The 20,000-nt window shown below is 37.4% G+C and overlaps 1 protein-coding gene across 1 annotated transcript in view; it reads left to right on the top strand.

The window, feature by feature from the left end:
- Positions 1 to 20,000, top strand: part of ST8SIA2 (ST8 alpha-N-acetyl-neuraminide alpha-2,8-sialyltransferase 2) — a 1,698,605-nt gene that overhangs the window by 708,881 nt on the left and 969,724 nt on the right. The window contains exon 2 of the mRNA XM_044078364.1: positions 8,552 to 8,614. Coding sequence (XP_043934299.1) covers positions 8,552 to 8,614 — 63 coding nt within the window. The remainder of the gene's footprint in view (positions 1 to 8,551; positions 8,615 to 20,000) is intronic.

The raw sequence follows: 20,000 nt of genomic DNA, 5'->3' as shown, positions 1-20,000 counted from the left end.
TACTAGGCTATTGGCCCTAGGGCCTATATAAGCCTAGCCAAAAAGTTACCCTGGCCTTTGTCACCCAAGAAAATTATTTTCCTGAGCCCCTGCTGAGCAGAGCCACAGACGTGATCCCCAGGGTGAATTTCCTATTTCCCATCCAATCATCAAGATTTTTCTTGAAGAGTGCTAATGAGGAGTTTTGTTTGATACAGTTAGGTAGTTTGTTCCAGAGTATGGAAAGTCTCTGGGACAGGAGTCTATCCCTCCAGCATGTTCTGTTTATCGTGATGACAAGATTTAGGTCCCTAGAGCATGTGTAGCTTGGAGGGATTGGGATTTCTTTAAGTGGAGCATGTCCAACAGCTCTGGGTTTGACATAGCTTTGTATGTTAGGCAGAGATCACCTCTGAGTAGGCGATATGCAACGGAGTAAAGCTGGAGTTTTTTGAGACAGTCTGCATAGGACATCTGTTTGAGGCTGGTAATTCTCTTTGTGAGGTATTTCTGCAGTCTTTCCAGTTGTTGTAGATGTCTTGTGAGGTACATACTAAAAGGGGCGTTGTACTCTATAATGGGTCTAGTGAGTAACGAGTAGAGGGGAACAATGACCTCTTTTTACCTGGGTGAGAAACCTTTTGTGATGAGGTGTGCCACGTAGAAGGATTTCCTGACTACTGTGGTGATGTGATTATCAGAGGAGAGACTACTGTCCACCTGTGTCCCATGGTCTCTTATCACACTTTCTGTGTTAAGTAGACTATGACCTACGTGGTAGCTCATGGGTACAGAGTTTTTACCAAAGGGGTTGACAATGCACTTTTTGGCATTGAGCTTGAGGGCATGGCTTTGACACCAGGCATCTGTCTCAGTGAGGTCCTTTTGTAGAATGTCCACATTGTTAGGAGTTTTGATTATGGCTCCTAGTTTTGCAGTCATCTGCGAACTTCGTTAGCCAAATGCTAACCAAAACTGGAAAGCACACTTCCAATTTTCAATAGCCTGTGTGGCTGTAACCCCAAAAATGTACTTCTGGTTTGGTGGACGTTGTTAACCATCTCTAGGTTTTCTAATTACCCAGATCAGATGTTGCAGCATTATTGATGCAGGCATTTCAGACAGCTCCATGGTCAACAAGATGAATGTTGATCAATGGCCCTGGATCTAAATTATCTATCTTATAATCCAAACATAGTTCTTGTCTTCTGGAAATGTTAAAGAGAGGTTTATTGAACATTAGTTAATTTTTATGTGAAAATAGTAAATGATGCCATGGAAGTTATGTGGTTTAGAAATAAATGTGCCATGTACAAATATCAGAAAGTGTCTAAAAGTTCATTTATATAGAGAGAAAGTATGAGTACACTGCTCTGGGTGCACTCACAGTAGTTGCAGTGTTAAACGAAACCTTTGCAGGGTGTGATTAGAGTGAGCCCATATTGCAGCTAGGTGTAGAGCACAGTGAGAGCTTGTTTATAGTACTAATACCTTATAGTTTGTCCAATAGATGTGCATGGTTTCCTAAACTGAACACCTTTATGTGTTTTAAAAAATAGGGCACCATTAGACATTTGTTTTCCATGGCAGATTTTTAGACATGGTAAAATATTTTAGTACAGTTTTTATGATAAAAAAGTTCTGCATGGTATATTTTATGAGAGAGTCTATCCTTTAGCTTTCTACAGCTTTCATGGTTTGATAGGAGATTACTATGTTAACAGCTTAAGAGCCCTTACTTGCCTAGCAAGTATAACCTGATTTTACCCAGTATATGTCTGGCTTCTAAGGGGAAGAGGATGGCATGGATTTGTGCCTATGCATTGAGTATCTTACAGACTGCTCCAGTGCATAAGAGACATAGGCACTACCCTAGGTGTGAATCTGTGATTCCCCATCTACTGATCCAAACTGCATTTGAAAAGGGCCATGGAAGGGCTCTGCTTAATGTGAATAGGAAACCTGTTTCAAAGAAGGGGTAGTCTCTGAGACACATATCTGTCTCTCCAACATGGTTTGTTTGAGTCACTGCCAAAGTGTAGATCCCTAGATCAGGTGACCTTCATACTGTTTGACTTGTTGGTGTATAGCAGCTCCATCAGGTTTGGATTGTTGTTTACACCTGTATTTACTTTGTGAGGGACCTCTGAAATCGCTCCAGCTTTAGTATGTGCCTAGTCAAGTACATACCAAATGGCACATTTTACTCAGTTATTAGTCTAATGTTGGCTGAGTACAGCAGGACTATAATTTCCTTGTATCTGAATGCCATACCTTTACTTATACGTTGTGTCAAATAGAAGGACTTCCTCACCACTGTGGACACATGGCAGTCAAAGTTCAGGCTACTATCTATCTGTGTACTTAGATCTCTTACCTCTTACTCTACTGTTAGGGGTGTGCTATTGATGTTATAATTTACAAGCATGTTTGACTTCCCAAATGGTATGATAATGCATTTTTCTGCATTTAGTTTTAGGCCATGGTTCTGGCACCAATCATTTGTCTAAACTTGACCCTCCTGAAGGATATATCCATCTCTGTGGGAATCAGTGATTTCCCCCAGCTTGCAGTTGTCGACATACTTTGCCATCTAGAGGCCTTCCACATTAGTCTTGACTTCAGAGAAGTATATTCTGAACAGGAATGGTCCCACGCACTGAATCCTGTGGCACACCACTAGTAGCTGGCCTCTTGCTGGATCTGGATTCATCTGCTTTAACCATGTGTCCGTTCCATGAACCAAATGGCTATCCATCAGATGATGTAGGGATTTCTGCCCAGTTTTGTGATTTTATTTATAATACTCAAGTGGGGATTAAGAGAGATGCAGTATGGACATTATTTAGCCATTACATGTCATATTTAATAATTTTTTATACTACTGTTGGGAATGTGTCTGTGCTTAAGAATAGATTTAGGATGTGGGTTAGGGGTGTTGCTAAACTGAAGAAGAAATAGTCCCTTGTTTTAGCAGTTTAGGTATTCATGGATCAACTGTGCTGGCAGCACAGACTTTTCTTCTGCATAACCCTTCACCCTGACTTTTCTCTTTAAACAATCTCTACCTTCTTGCCTTATTATCTCCCTTATGCCTACATTTAAGTATACATAATATAAATCTTGTATATATGCCATTTCTGTTTTTAATTGCCTATATACTTTATGTAATTCATGCTTATCACTGAATAATTTCAAATATTCAACCAAACTATAAGTGGGAATCAGTAAAGTGCTCACTGCTTACACTAATTTCCCAAAGTGGGTTGCTCAATTAGGGTTATGGCAAGAAAATGTAATTCAGAAAAAAGTAGGCCTCAGTGGGAAAGATTTCATTATCAGCTCATTACTGTGCATCTCAAATGTCCAGATTTTTGCCTCATAGTTTTGGTCTGTTCCTCATAAAATTTGTGAGTTTCTGTGAATTGCTGAGGATTGAGGTCTTTAAATAATGACATACATTTGAGTTTTAGACTTCACATCCTTCAGAAATTGCATGTAAACACAAATACTGTTATTCTAACAACTCTCTGAGTTTGAGTAATATTTAAAATCTGTCCCTTTTTTGGGGTCTCTGTCCCCCAATTATTTTAGGATTTGCCCAGAGTTTATGCAATAAAAAGTTAAGAGGTGAGCTCATTACCATGTCTGTGAATGGAACACTTGTACTGACAGACCTGACATTGCTAGTGTTCAAGGCACCCCCTATGCATTCATGCCCACATAGAGACACACACACACACACACACACACACACACACACACACACACACACACACACACACACACACACACACACACACACAGATATAGGTTATTAGGTTCATACTAGGCTAACTGCTCATGCAGGCCATTTTAAGCCTAGCCAATTACCTCATATTAGAATCAAACCCTGCACCTTGTGTCTGTAAGGTAAACACTTTAACCATTATTCATGCTCCTAGACTTTCCTGTATACACACCCACAGTCACTCATCAAGACAAAGATTCCCCTCACCTACTTAATCACACTCATGGAAACACTCAGACATGCACTGTCATGCACAATTCAACACATGCACACACATCCTGACTCTCGAGTCCCTACTTACCCTCTGTAATGTGACCACCTAGGCAGAAACACAATTTTTCGCACACATGAACAGACACACACACACACACACACACACACACACACACACACACACACACACACACACACACACACACACACACACACACATGCATTCATGCATCCTCATTCATTTCCCTACAGACAGACAGACACATACTTTACCCCGCCCCCATGTCTTTGTTTAATTTAAAAGCAGAGTGAGTACTCCCATAGGAATAAACGGGTACCCACCATATTTGTATGTCAGTCACTTTTTCCTCACAGAGTAAAATTTTGCTCAGCTGAGCAAATCAGGAGCTGTAGGCATTTCTGGAAGAGTTACATGGCTAATTGACAATCCCCTGGACTGTCACATTAGCATCTTGTGTCAGCTGTGAGAATGTTTTCCATGCTGAGGCCCCCTGTAAGGGGAGCACCTGAACGGCAGAGTGGTCTCTGAACTGATACTGCTTAGCAGAATTCAGAAATCTTGAAGATTCAACTTTCACATCATGCTAAGCTTTTCTGATCTGCAAGGTATGTGTACTGCATTTTTGCTGTTCTGTGTATTGTCATTTTTTTGTACTCTTTCATGTTAAACATATAGTATTTTTTCTTTATTTTATTACACTTACCTGAACCTGAAAATGTACCACTGGATCAGCATTCTAACTTGGTTAACAAAGGAATATAAAATAAAATAAACCTCTCAGTAGCCTAACAATAGCTTATGTGGCTGAAAAACTAACATTAAGGGGAGAGAAAAGAGAGAAAAGCATCAGTAAATCTGACAGTGACTAATATTGGGAAGAAAACAGTTTGGTCAGCTTATTAAAGATCTAAGAACATGCTGAATAAGGATCTAATGCAGGCCTTGTAGATGCAGTGAACACCTTTTATTTTCTTGTCATCTGAGAAAGTGTGGAACTCAGCAACATGAAACGTTCTAATTCTAGGCCACAAATGTTTGATTCTGGATGGGAATCTTCTAAAAGTAAGCTGTACGATTTTTTTGTCATTTAGGACAAGAGTGGTGTGGTGATGCTGAACTGAAAGAAATATGGATTGGAAGGCTGACAGTGCCAGCAGTCACTGGGGCATTAATGACTCCATTTTATTCAAGCAAGGAGAGGTCCAAGAAGAACTGTCTTCAAATGTGCTGAAGTTAGACTGAACAAAACAGATGCTGTATGATCTGTTAATATATGTCATATTAGGTTTCAGTCAGGATTTTGCATTGGGTGCTAACATTAAGGGTTTGAGTCTCAGCACTGGTTTAAGGTTACAGTTGTAGTTAGGTTTCAGCTTCTAGTTTCAGGGTTGGAGGGAATGTTGAGTTTTGTGTCTGGTATATGAATTTAAGGGGGAGCAGGGTTGCTTCCTGAAAGAAATATGGTAATTTATATAGTTTCATATCTGTGCATTTTGGATTGATCTGAATGCAGTAAAAAAGGTATTGAGAAACCCTAGATTTTTGAATGTTTGAATTTGACTATGTTGCTTTCAATGGGTTTGTCTTTTTTAACCAAGAAACATGTTTATTAAATTATCACTTATGACATAGGCAATCATATAGTTATATAAATAAAAACAAACCATATTTACATAATTTTAGTTGCAAACATTATATATCACTCATAATCTAGTCAGTCATCGTCAGTCAAACATTACATAGCTCGTTCAAATCCTGCCTTCTTTTAAACCTCATTCCTCCTCTGCATGTATTGTTCCCATGATTCCCATGTTTTTCTGTGTAATTCGCTCCTACCCATTTCTGTAGATGCAATTCCAGTTGTTTTATCTCCGTTAATATATTTACTACTTCTAGTACAGTCTGCTTAGAGTAGACTTTTATTTTTGTTTTCTAGTAACTGCTTTTTTTGGCAGCCACCATAATTAAGTAAGGGATATGAAATCCAAAGGCAGTCCACGAACCAGGCAAATAGTACAAGAGTCCAGCCATATAAAAATCAAAATGATTTATATTATTTTGATTTTTATATGGTTGGACTCTTGTACTATTTGCCTGGTTCGTGGACCATTTTGATTTTTATATGGTTGGACTCTTGTACTATTTGCCTGGTTCGTGGACCATTTTGATTTTTATATGGTTGGACTCTTGTACTATTTGCCTGGTTCGTGGACCATTTTGATTTTTATATGGTTGGACTCTTGTACTATTTGCCTGGTTCGTGGACCATTTTGATTTTTATATGGTTGGACTCTTGTACTATTTGCCTGGTTCGTGGACCATTTTGATTTTTATATGGTTGGACTCTTGTACTATTTGCCTGGTTCGTGGACCATTTTGATTTTTATATGGTTGGACTCTTGTACTATTTGCCTGGTTCGTGGACCATTTTGATTTTTATATGGTTGGACTCTTGTACTATTTGCCTGGTTCGTGGACTACCTTTGGATTTCATATTACTTGTGCTTACTTCATATTAGGCAGTTTTACGTTCGCTCTTTGCGGTGTGACACTTTGTTGCTTTGTTATAATTAAGTAAGGCCTTACTATGTCTTGGCAATTCCAATTCTGTATCACAACTCAAAAAATAATTTCCTTAGTTACACCAATTTACTCACCCAGTATCTTTGACAGAGCAGTCTGCAGGTACTCTTAGATGTCTCCCAACTTTCAATGGGTTTGTCTTGAGGTGATGTGCTTGATCCAAATGAGGAAGTACACCATGCAAGAGGGGTAGTGAGGATCTCTGTGTTTGACTGTAAGAGACAACAGCTAGTGCACTATTCATGTCATAAGCAGCACTAAAAATCAAACTAATGTCTGAGTCATTGCTATATAATGTGTTAAAACTTTTTAGATTACAAAGTACTAGGACATTAGCCAAAGAAGGATGTTAGCCATTAATTCCATTAGTTAATGTAGCTTAAGTTCTGAGTTTTTATTCCAGCTATAGTTTCTTCTTCATACATACAGACTTAGCCAGTGGTGTCTGCAGCCATTCCACAAAGTTACACTAAAGTGGCAGATGTTATATTACCATAAGCAACATTTCAACTGTGTATTTTACAAATGGCCTTGTAATCACAGTCTGTATACTCATACACACATATGGGTATGAGCAAATGCAGGTGGGTAGCTAGCTCTTCTATATCTCACCCTACTTTTACAGAAAAAATTATGGGAAAAATTTCTCTCAACCTGTTTAGTTAAGAATCAGGGATAGAGTCACACTGGACAAAGATCCCAGTATGGATACTTTTATATGCATTTATTATTTATTGAAAAAGCTGCTGTTAGTGTAAGTGAATATTTATGAGTATGCATTTTCTAAAGAATTAAAAGTGTATAAGTGTAATAAAAGTTGTTTAGTGACTCCATTCTTCAAACTTTTTTGTAGAAAATCATAAAATAAAAATAACATCCCTCCCACACCCCCTAGCTTATATGTACCAGCTCCACATTCACACAGTAATGACCACAGTGAATCCTCCACAGCACTGTTTTAGTTGACATAACCCAGCTCATAACCTTGGAACATGCAAAACAAAACTTCTATCTCGTCTTCAAAGTGTGTCAACAAAATAGATGTTGATCAGTCAGCTAAAGGAAGTACACTGAACAAAAAATAAAAAAATTAAAAACAAAAACTGTTTTTTTAAATTTTGCCCCCTGCAACCCCTACACTCCCCCAAATTAAATACAAGATTGCACTACAGTGAGGAAAAGGGTAAATTTTCTGATCAGCTGTATACCGCGTTCTTCAGTCAAAACGTACAATGTTTCAAAACTTCAATCATATGGTCTCAATCATATGAATTTTGAAGTTTTGAAACTTTGATCATATCATAGGGATTAGTAAATATATCTTTGTGTGTGTGTGCCTGTGTATACATATAGATAGATAGATAAATAGATAATTCAGCAGAGGACATTGAAAGGAATTATTTATGTGCTTTGATGTTTTTCAGAATTTATAGGCAAAGGCTAAACCTGTGGCTATATTGCAGATAGATTTGCACTAGTACATGTATCACATTCACCTCTGGTCACAGCCATTTTAATACTGGGAACAGGGAGTGGTACATAATCTGCACTTGAAGGTTTGCTGCATTTAGATATGAACGCTAGTGGAAGGGGAACTCCATGAAATAGCCTTGAGTTATAGTTTTACAATTCTGTGGACAGGGTGCTAAACTATTTTACATGAAAGTGGCATGAGATTATTTTTATATGTTTGGTATGCTTGATTAAACCATGTGCACGCACTGTATCCTGTGGTTTAGTAACAGAATGTATATTTAAATTGGTTGCAAGAAATGAAAAATACTATGTTTTTCTCCATGAATGTACTTTAAATATTGCATAGCTATTATGATGCACAAGATTTGCTTAATTAGTTTAGTTTTAATATTTTCAGAGACCTCCAGACCAGAAAATATTAAAGATAGCTGCTAACCAAATTGTTATGCATTCATAAATAATTCATTAATTTTTGTATTTACTTGCAGGGATACTGGCGGCAGAAACTCAATGAAGTCAGCTGTGGGAAGCTTACGTAGCAAATCTAATAGGTTTGTAAATTAATTTTCTTTTTCTTTGTTTGAATTACATTTAGGGCAGTAGCTAATCTTCAAGAACTGTATTCCCTATTTCCTTTATTTTGCTTATGTGTTGGTTTTGTTTTGCTTGATGGTCAGATTGCTTTGAACCTTTTATTTCCTATCCATATAAGTTTGATACTTCCTGAATCATTACTTTTCTTGATTTCAACTTAAAGTAATTTCTGCAAGAATAAACTTTAAAGATATTAATGAAAGAAAACATAATACATGTGTGAAGTGTTGCTTGAAGTAAACAACCAGCAAAATATGAGTAAATATGTGCCAGATACAACTTTGGAAAAACTGTTCAGAGTCAAAATGATTTTTTGTAAAATAAATCTGCATCATGCTTACCTTAAAATATACATCCTTAACCTACAATGTGTTTGCTATGATGTCAAAGTTGCTGCCCATATTATTTTTTTTTCTTTTTACAAAATCTATCCAAACTATTTTGCCCTGATATTTGTAAGGCTACAGAGTAAGGCATTTGTGGGCATTGGGTAACATTAGTCTTACCCGTCAGGATAAGTCTAAAAGTACTTGATGCAATCAAAGAAATCTACCAAGCCAGCAGTGTTCCAGCAAATTGCATTTTACTGTTCATATTTTGCTATAGCTTCTGGTCACTTTCTTTTTGTAAACAGCATACCTGAAGGGAAATAGTATTTCTGCCACACCTACTGCATCCACAAGTCTACATCTTTTATTATAAATTCTACTATGATGTCATAATCTGGAGGTTGATTGATAATGACTCAACAGTGTGTAATGTATAATTCATGACAAATATGGTTTGATTTCAATCGCTTTTCCTAACTGACAACAAAAGTAACAGCAAAGATGCAAGGTATCTCTCTTTGTTAATATCAGCCTGGATCTATAAACAAGCCTAGGTCTGCTGTAGGGTTAGATGGTGAAGGCAGGAATTTAGCATGTTAGGGGCAGCTCTCTGTACTGTGAGGCTGGGTGCAGGGTTTTCCAGCTCACTTTATCCTTAAGGATGGGCTGAGAATTTAGCTATTTGTGACATCAGAAAAGAAATGAAGCAGTTTGCTGTAGGGGAATCAGAGCAGGAACAATGACATTGTATTGTACAGCAATTGTGGGAACATGAGCAAGTAAAGAAAGATTTGCAGTCATCAACTGATGGTCACCTCCTAAATAGCTGACCATTCTCACTAGGCAGGTGAGAGAACATTAAGAGAGTGGGAAGATCAGATGAGTGGGTGATCACTGGTGTGGCAGAACCAGAAATAAGACTTGACAGTTAAGCTATGGGAACTTTCGTATCAAAAAGTATATGAACATAGTGTTGACATATGAGACGTTTGACTGGTATCAAAGGTTAAACAAGAAGGGCTGTGGTCTGAAGGCCTAAAAACAATTCATCATTCACACGTAATGTTTCACACACAATATATTTTGTACTTGATAACTTTACTCCTGCTATATCTTTAAGAGGAAGAAGCTATAACAGCAGATTGATTTTTAATTAAACAACACACTTTAAAGGTGGGGATCGTGGGGTTCCTATTACATGATCGAATGCTAGAAACAGCGAACGTCCATTTGTCAAACCCAAATGCACGAAACCACAGAATATCGAAGGAATGGATCAGCAAATTTTTTTCCCAGGGAAAAAATTTGCTGGGCTGTTCTCCGGACTTTGCTGTTTTCTTGAATGTGGTGCGATCTCGGAGTTGGTATACTTAAGGTGAGGGTGTATGGAAGGCACAGCCTCCCACATCAGGGTGTGTGGGGGCGAAGCCCCCCACTTTATGTTGCCTGTACATTTTTTTTCTGGATCAACAGGAAAGAGTTCGCTGATCTGTTCCTTCGACATTTTGAGGTTTTGTGCATTTGGGTTCAATAATAGATCGTTCGCTATTTCTAGCATTTGATCATATAATATGAACCCGGGATCCTGTTCCAGTCTCATTACATAGTGCTATACAATCCCTACAAGTCGACAGTGTCTCAGTTTTGATTAGTGGCCCAAGTGTCAGCGAACATATAAGAAGGAAGCAATGAGTTGTCATAGTCATGGTGAGGCAAGGCTGGCCACCTGGCAGTATAAACTTTGGCTCTAGATGATTGTCACTGTTGAAGTGACATCCTCACCCCATGTGCAAAAATGTGAAAAAGTGGTTGTGGATAGGTGGATGGATAGATGGCCACTGTGTAGTTGCAGTGAGTCTGGTGGAAGCTGCTTGCTATTATAGTATGCATATAGGAGCATTTGTGAGCGTAAATAGTCGGGTTATTGCACTTCTGTACATTTGGTAAGTGGGAATAAACTGGTAGTACAGTATAAATATATTCCTCTTCACCACAGTGACAGCGTATGCTCTGCCTTCTCCCAGATCGGTCCTCTAGAACAGTGACTAGAGGAAAGGCACTTGTGGGTGAGGGTATTGCTTGAGAGCAGTAAGCTGGGCTTGCAAAAAAAAAAAATAAGCAAAATAAGCATTATTATTATCTGCAGATTCTGAGTTTACATAAGCCTAAGACATAGTTCCCTGACCATTCATGAGTGAACGTGAGCATGTTAAGAAGTGCTCAGGCTACAGTAGATAATGCCTGTGAGTTCTCATACCACCAACTAGTGTATTTAATAGCCAGAACATGTTGTATATAATAATAAAAGCTGCGCTAAATTAGCCAACATTTTTGCAGTGGAAAATATTAATGTAGATGTGGTAAAAGGACAACTCACTTCAGCACATCAGTGAATTAACTGAAGTCTATGATAGGCAGAAACAGAACTAGATCACACATGCACATGAACAGGCAGATTGTTATTGGTCTCACAGTCAAACAGAATATTTTCTGTTTTGCTTTTTCATTATTATTTTATTAAGAAGAATGATATGGGAATAGTATACAGTGATAAAATAAGTGCAGTTTTATTCACTTTTCAAATTAATTTTATCTTTTCACTAGCCTTTTCTAATCTGTTATTTCTAAATTTAAATCCTTTACCGCCAAGCCAGTACATAAAAATGTACTGCCAATCATTACCGGACCGGAGCTCCGCTGTGGCGACCCCTAAAAAGCCAAAAGACACAAACAAACAAACATCTGTTCCATGCGTTTCTGTATTCTGTTGTTTTGAGAGCAACTAAGAAAGATTGTCACGTTAATCTATATGCTTTCCTACATACAGATCAAAATGTATAATTTTAAATTATTTTGACATGTCCCCCATCTATTTTATACTGTTTTCACATGTTCTTTCACACAGTTTCTCTGAAAAATATCTTTTATCTATACCACATTAAAATCCTTAGGATTCTTACAATTGTTTGTCATGTCACCTTAACCTTAGGATTCTTACAATTGTCTGTCATGTCACCTTTGTGCAAGTGTAAATTCACAGTAAGTCATTAAAAAATATATGGAGACCATAGCTGCTTTTCGGTGACTTTTGGTCATTGATTCATCTGTTCAGCTCATGCAACCAAAAATATGGTTCTAATCCATAAAAGCCAATCCACAAAGGGTTAAACTGAAATTAGGTAGGGGTCAGCTAATTTAAACTGTTATCTGGGAAATTATGTAGACAACACAGATGTTAGATGAAATTCATAAATTAGCTGTAATTAATTTACTATGAATGCTTTAATTTTATGTTATTTATTTAAAGTGCAAAATATGATACTGTCTTCAGTCTGTTATAATGTATTAAGAATTTTAAGTATGGTTAGCATTTTATTTTGAGACTGATATTGTTGGTGTGAACATTTGCTCTAGATGTTTGTCAATGTTGATGTGACACCAACTCCATGTGCAAAAATGGGAAAAGAAGTTCTGCATTGATATTATTTTGGGAATTTTACCTATGTATATTTATTATTTCAATCAATATTCAAAGCTTGACTACGACCTCTTTTTCTCTCATGTTCTAAGTTTTCCATTCTTTTCTCCCTTATCATTTCATTGTGGCAAACAGTTTCATTTCAAAAAAAGACCAAAAGCTTTATATTCCAAGTGGAAAAGACAGTGTTATATCACTGGTTGTACTCAGTGAATTGTGTCAGGATGTAATTTCTGCTCTCTCTGCTCCCTAACATGTGGAGTACCACTGTTTTAGACCCATTGTTGTTTACTGTGCATTTGTTTCCTGCAGGGGATGTTATTTAAAGTAGAGATTACATTTTCATTATTATGCTGATGATAGACAGGTGTAACTCTCCTTCCATCAAGACTCAATGGTGTCTCTCAATAATCTTCCCTTGGACTTGTAATGCATCCGTAGCTGGATAACTGATAAATGTCTTAAGCTCAGTACCAGTAAGATGACTTCAGTGACTATCCATGCCACTGTCTGTAACTCTTCAGCCCTTGTTTTGTCAATCTGTATTAAAAAGAGTGGCAATAAGCTGATGTTTTTTTCTAATGTGGGGAAGCTTACCCTTAAGGATGGATTTTCTACCACTTTCAGATGGTCATGTTATCATCTGAGGAGTATCTATGATTTGGTCTCCCCATACCTCTGTACTACTGTGATGCCATTTATCTGGGGTTACTAGTTGCTGAGTGCGACTGGCTACAGCTGTTACAGGGCTCTGCTGCCTACCTACTTAGTGGACTGCTCAGTAATGATCACATTATGCTGATTTTGTGGAGTCTACTGTGTTACTTATTCAGTCTTACCATTACCTATAATACCTTCATCTTGGTTTATTAAGCAAAAGGCAAATATTTGTCAAATTTAGTATATTAATATATTTAAGTTAACTAGGGGTGTAGGGGATGCAGTCCCCTAAGTGTAGGGTATGGGGGGAATTGCCCTGCTGAAAAAAAAAACATTTGCCATGTGTTTACTGACTGAGTTCAATAATTCTGATGTTTCATAATTTTCTCAAGAAACCAAGAAACAATAAGATAGATAATGAAATTCATAGCTATAGCCAAGTTAACTTGCACCCCCTGAGAGTTCACCCATTGGTGCCCACCTCAACTTGGAAAAAAGAAAGGTTACAATTCTGCTGAGATGGACTAGAACAAATTTTCCAGCATTCCAAGATAAATCTTAAGTGATATAGATTCCAGAGTGTTCATATTCTTCATAAAGCCAAAAATATTTAAACATTCATTGAACTGCTTATAGACTGTGTGTGTCGTAGGATAGGAGCTTCTTGCTCATTTATGACTTTAGCCTGTTTATTCACTGTTCAGATGTTTTAAAGTTTAATATGACAACTGAAGCTCTGGAAGGTTTGAATGGGACTGCTTCTGTATTTTTTCAGTGATGGAATACAAGTTTTATGATGTTAAGGTTTCCTGCCCTTCCAGTGTGAATATAACTGCAGAGTTTAGCTTTACACCTTAATTTCAAAATCGATTCTTACTGTACATTGTTGTAGTATTAGACATTGGCGATACTTTATTTACAGTGAAAATATAAAAGTAAAATTCACTTCCTTACATTCATCCAACCACAGCCTATTTTTCACATTTTTGCACATGGGGTTGGGATGTCACTTCAAAAGTAACAATCTTTTAGAGCCAAAGTTCATACCACATGGTGGTTAGCCCTGCCATGGCCATTCTTCCATACCACACACTCAAATACACACTCATACCTATGGACAGTTTAGCACGTCCAGTCCACTTACTGCATGTCTTTGAAATTTGGGATGAAACCAGAGCACCCACAAGAAACCCACACAAACATGGGGAGGGCATGCAGACTCCACACAAAAGACACTCCAGCCGAGAATCAATTGGAGAACCTTTTATTGTGAGGCAATAACGTTATCCAATGTGCCACTGTAAAATTCACCCCCCCCCCCCAAAAAAAAAAAGTAAACTGATTATTTCATTTTTCATACAGTGGAGTTTTAAATAACTTACAGTTCAGAATTCAGAACTTACAAACTCACACTTCTGTTTTAAGAAAAAGTTTCTTAACTGGAACAGAGCAATTCTCATTAACCAGTACATGCCAAACTGCTGTAAATTCATCCACATATAGTTTTCCAGTTACTTCTTGATGACAGCCACAGGAATGTCTTCTCTAGTATTCCACAGGTCCATGGCTTTATCTGGTTGTGGTCTACCTTGAATTTCCAGTCTAGGCCCAAGAGGCTTCCAGAACTTCTTCTAACAGCATTTTTCAGGTGATTCACTTTTCCTGGGCGACTTGCATTACCATATTTATTTATAAAGGAATGCCTGCTGCTAATATATGGTGTATTTTTAGTAATTCTAATGTAACAAACAGCATTTCTACCACATCAAAATAGCCACTATACAGCAGTATATATATTCTGTCAATGGCATAGGTACTGTTATCAAGGAGCTTATGTTAATCCATCACCAAAAGGTTTCATGTCACTTAACTGGCGTGCATTCTGATGAAAAATTAGTTGCTTGAAAACAAAATGATCAACCTTTTTATTTTCATGTGTGATTTTCTGTGTGGGTGGGTATGTTTTCTTATCCCCTTGAACCCTTAAGCTCTCTCTGACATCACTGCACCTTATTCAGACAAGTAACTGCAGTAACCTTGTTCAGACAAGTGCTATTATTTCTGCACTTGGCTATGAGACAAAAAAAAAAAAACCTGGCAGGATACCTCACTTAAACAGCAATGTTTGCTGTCAGTTGATTCATTTCTGCTGGCTGTGGCTGCTGCTGCTAATATCTCATTATGAGAGATATTTACAATTGTTGCAGTGCAGTGAATGATTTTGAATTATCATGTTAATAAACTACTAGACCATTCTCACAAACAATACATTGATACTGTATTTTAAATGCTACATGGGTACTCTGTCCTGATGCTGTTGTTGTGTTGCATCAGTCATTTTTTGATTACTCTGATGATTGTGTACTTCAGTAGTAAACTTACTATACAAAAATATTTATTTAATTCATCAGTGACTGTAAATTGCTAGCTACAGTATGCCAGCTGACTAAGGTTGCTGTGCTATACACTTTTACTCTTTATTTTTTATTTATTTTGTTGGTTATTCTACAATATTTCCCCTGACCAACAGCACATTACCTTTGTAATTTGTGAGACTTACAATATTTTCCCTCGTGTTCTGTCCTGAGGCCAAGAATCATGGCTGCCACTTTGCAGAAGGTTAGGGCCTTGGATTAGATTCCCCTGGGGAATGCTGCCTTTATTAATCCCCCAGAATCATGTGAGAAGGAAGTACTGGTCACTGGGGTCTATTCTCCTCTATGATATAGCTAATACATACCTGCAGGGATGGCATACCAGCCAGTGACCCTCTGTTTCCTGAGGGAAAGGGAGCCACCTACTAAGCATTAGTCTTTCCCTCTTTGGATTTCAGTCAGTACACCTGTCTCCTAGCCACATCCTACTCCTTCCAAATGCTTTCTAAAAGCTATTCTAAGATGACAGCAGACAGGTGTTCAGCTTGTAAGTGTTGCCCCAACAAGCTGTAACAGAGCATTAGCATATCCCCGGCAGCACTGAAATCTATCCAGCCAAGCATACCTTGGAACGCTAAGCAAATCTGCATGCTTTTGAGGCATTTTCTTAATGGTTTGTCATATTTTTAATCCAATGTTTTAAAGCCAGCACTTTTGAAAAAGGTAGAAAAATCTATGCGTGAAACACCAACAAGATAAATAACCAGCAAAGCACAACAGTGTAAGTTAGAATGTCAACATGTGTGTGTGTGTGTGTGTGTGTGTGTGTGTGTGTGTGTGTGTGTGTGTGTGTGTGTGTGTGTGTGTGTGTGTGTGTGTGTCTGCAGCTGCTCAGTGACGTCCAAAGAAAGAATGAGGAACACTCTGTGAACTGAAGATAAAATGTATGCATATATTAATGAATGAAAATAATTGTGCTCTATTGAAGGACTATTAACCAGTAATCAACAGTGTAACATTCCTTTTATAATTATATATGATGGTTGATTAAGGCAAATTAAATTCACAGCCATAGCAAAACTAATACGTACTGCCGGTAGCTTCACATATGTCACCATGACCTAACCTAATCATGCCTGAGTATTCATGGATATCATCACAGTTTTAGTGATATGAATGACCAATCCTTCAGCTCCCAGAAGTAAACAAGAAAATTAGTATGTGAGTCCTGTGATATCTTGTATAAATGAGGTCAGCTATCTGTGTGTGTCTGTGTGTTTTATGAACTGATGTATAAAAGTCCACTGTGTACCTCCACAACCATCAAAGTATTAATCCATATAGCAAAACAATCTGCAAATGTATTATCATTTTTATATATTAGCAAAAGCAAATTAGTTATAACCATGTCTGTAATTACACCAGCACAGTTTGATAACTGCTTTGAATGTGCAATTATAACTCAGAATGTGTGTTTAAAAATGTGTTTATCTTCAGCATCAACCTCGGCTATAACTTTTAGTGCTTAATTTTCTCAGCACTGTTGCAGGGAGTTAAAATGAAGCATTAACATCTCATACATTGACGTATGAAATACAAATCAGGCAAGTTGTTCAAAGCAGTTGCTTTCTGAGTACAGTGCAATAACAGTATGTAAAACTGAATTCAAAATAAAAACAAGTAGAATGCAAATAATACATAGATTCAAGCAACCATTTCAGTGCAAAACGTACAAATATTTAAATGGCAAATGTCAAAACTGTTCTTGACAAGATTTCCAGTACATATCAGCGATGTTTTATGTTGTAAAGAGAACTATAGGGAATAATGGCTAAACAGACTCCTACTATTTCAGAATGCCTACTGTTGTTCCTGGTGTTCCATGCCATGTATGACTACAAACTTCCAACTGTACCAAACCCACAGCTGACATTCCAACATAAACTTAAATATCATTGCAATAGTGCACCTGTACCAAAATAAATGCAGTTTGTAGAGATCTAATAAAATCATCCCAAATGCTGCTAATGAGTGAAACCAGAACAACATATAGTTCAAAAGCAAAAATACCCATCACAAAATGAATCAAAGCAGTGGGATAAGTGCACAGTGTATTGGGCAAAACTGTAGAAACACATTGTGAAGAAAGCACAAGGAGTGAAATGAGCAGACTCACTGGAATCCAGATTGTCAAGAATGCCAACTGGTGGATCAAGCAGAGTAAATAAAAAAAAAATCAGAACTGGTAGACCACATATAGCATGAAAACAAGTCTAGGAAAAGAATACAAGAAGCAGAACAACAAGGCTGTAGAATGGCAATCTGGAAAACAGTACAGAACAAACATGATTCAGTTTAACAGTTTCATATTTCCAATTTATTTATTTATTTATTGACTGACATTTGATTACCGGGACAGTCTGACTGGGTAGAAACTCATTTTCAGTGGAGGCCTGGGGAGAAAAAGCTCCAAATTATTATAAAGCATTTTCAGAACAATAATTTTACAGTCTTCAAAAATAAAACAAAAACATTTACAGTTTAAATAATCATAACAAATTAGACATATTAGACATAATATAAAAACTTTGGTTAAGAATCGATACGAGTTATATGACCGTTATTTAATAGTTAGAGAAATTGTAGACAGTTAGTCTAATAGAAACAGGAATTGCAATATGAAGTGAGGGAAAAGCAGGCTTATTGTATATTTAGAGAGAAAGCCAGGGAAGAGAATTAGATAGCAGTAAGAAAGTGAGTGAAGAAGGGAGAATAAGGAGGTATAAGGAATGAAAAGGTACTTGTTCACATTTAGGGATATAGTTGATCCTGGTTTTGAGCAAGAAGAGAGACATATTTTAAATAGGAAGTATTTTAGAGTGGTTTTGAAAGATGGAAGGGAAGGTATGAATACAGGTAAGGAGTTCCAGGCGTTAGCAACCTTGTACAAGTACAGACAATGCCCAATGGATATAATAGGTTTGTAAACAGAGAGGAGTTTTTGGCCATTGGATCACAATGAGAACAGGAATGCAAAAGAGACAGCTCTGTGATGAAATGTAAAACAGAAGCACCCAAAACATTTATCAAGATTTCCAATACTGAGAGTACAGATTCAGAAAATGACAAGCAAATCTGATCATGTTTGCCATAGGCAGTCAGTTGCCACTATCTTAGACTTTCATGTATGTAATATAGTTAAGATTTCCAGCTCATTTTTGCTTTAACGACGTCAGTGGGTAACAACCTGTAAAGTTTTATTTTTGCTTCTTACTAACACTGGCATATGACATGGTGGTTAGCAGTGTTGAGTGTCTCAGCACTTATACACCTCATTCTGTCCTTGAGAGGGGTACCTTTTGTACAGAGTTTGCCTTTTCTCCACATGTACATGTGGGTGTCTGCCAGGGTGTCTGATTTCTTTCCTCGTTATAACGTTATAGTGTTATGCTGAATGGCAATGCTACATTTGTTGTCTGTAGATGTGCATATAAGTGTGATCTGTGCCCTATAACAGACTTCTCATTCATGGTTGATTTCTGCCTTATATGCTTTGCTACTTGGATAGGTTTTGGTTTCACATGACTCTGACTGGATAAGGTTTGTATAGAATATTGATATGTGGCACTGTATCTATGTCTGCATCTATATCGATATGTGTATCAATATTCATATTTATACATATATCTAAAGACATTATCTCAACATGCAGTATATATATATATATATATATATATATATATATATAAATATGGGCTCACTACATATGACTGAAAGTTCATATGACCAAAGCCCATTTGACACAGACCAAATGACCGAAACTTCATTTGACCGAAAACCCATATGTCCGAAAACTCATTTGACTGAAAAACAGCACTGGCAGGTATATTCCCTGTTTCCCATTGTAATGCGACCCTGGAGTTAGAATATATTGTTAGGGGGGGAGTGGGGGGCACAGCCCCCCACAAATTTGTTTCATTAAACAATATCAACTCAAACCACAAAATATCTGATCAAACTAGGAAGGGGGGCTTCACCCACCCACACCCCCCAATATAGGGGGCTGTGCCCCCCCACCCCCCCCAACAATATATTCTAACTCCAGGATCACACTACAGTGGGGAGCAGGGCATATACCTTTTACTTGCCTTACAGTGCTCTGCAGACTGCCAGTGTGGTTTTTCAGTCAAATGAGTTTTCGGTCATATGGGTTTTCAGTCAAATGAACTTTAGGTCATTTGGTCTCAGTCAAATGGGCTTCGGTCATATGAACTTTCATAGGTTTATACTAGGCTATCTGCCCTGGGGCATTTACAAGCCTAGCCCGAGTGTGTTTGGCTTTCGCCACCCTTGTAGTGAACCCATATATATATATATATATATATATATATATATATATATATATATATATATAGAGAGACAGAGAGAGAGAGAGAGAGAGAGTCATATGTATATGTGTACACACGCACACACACACACACACACATATATATATATATAT

The sequence above is a fragment of the Protopterus annectens genome, chromosome 7.part0, assembly GCF_019279795.1.
Source record: "Protopterus annectens isolate FY-2018-M chromosome 7.part0, PAN1.0, whole genome shotgun sequence".
Lineage (NCBI taxonomy): Eukaryota > Metazoa > Chordata > Ceratodontiformes > Protopteridae > Protopterus > Protopterus annectens.
The sequence above is the reverse complement of the archived record's forward strand: the minus strand, read 5'-3'. Positions and strand labels throughout refer to the sequence as shown.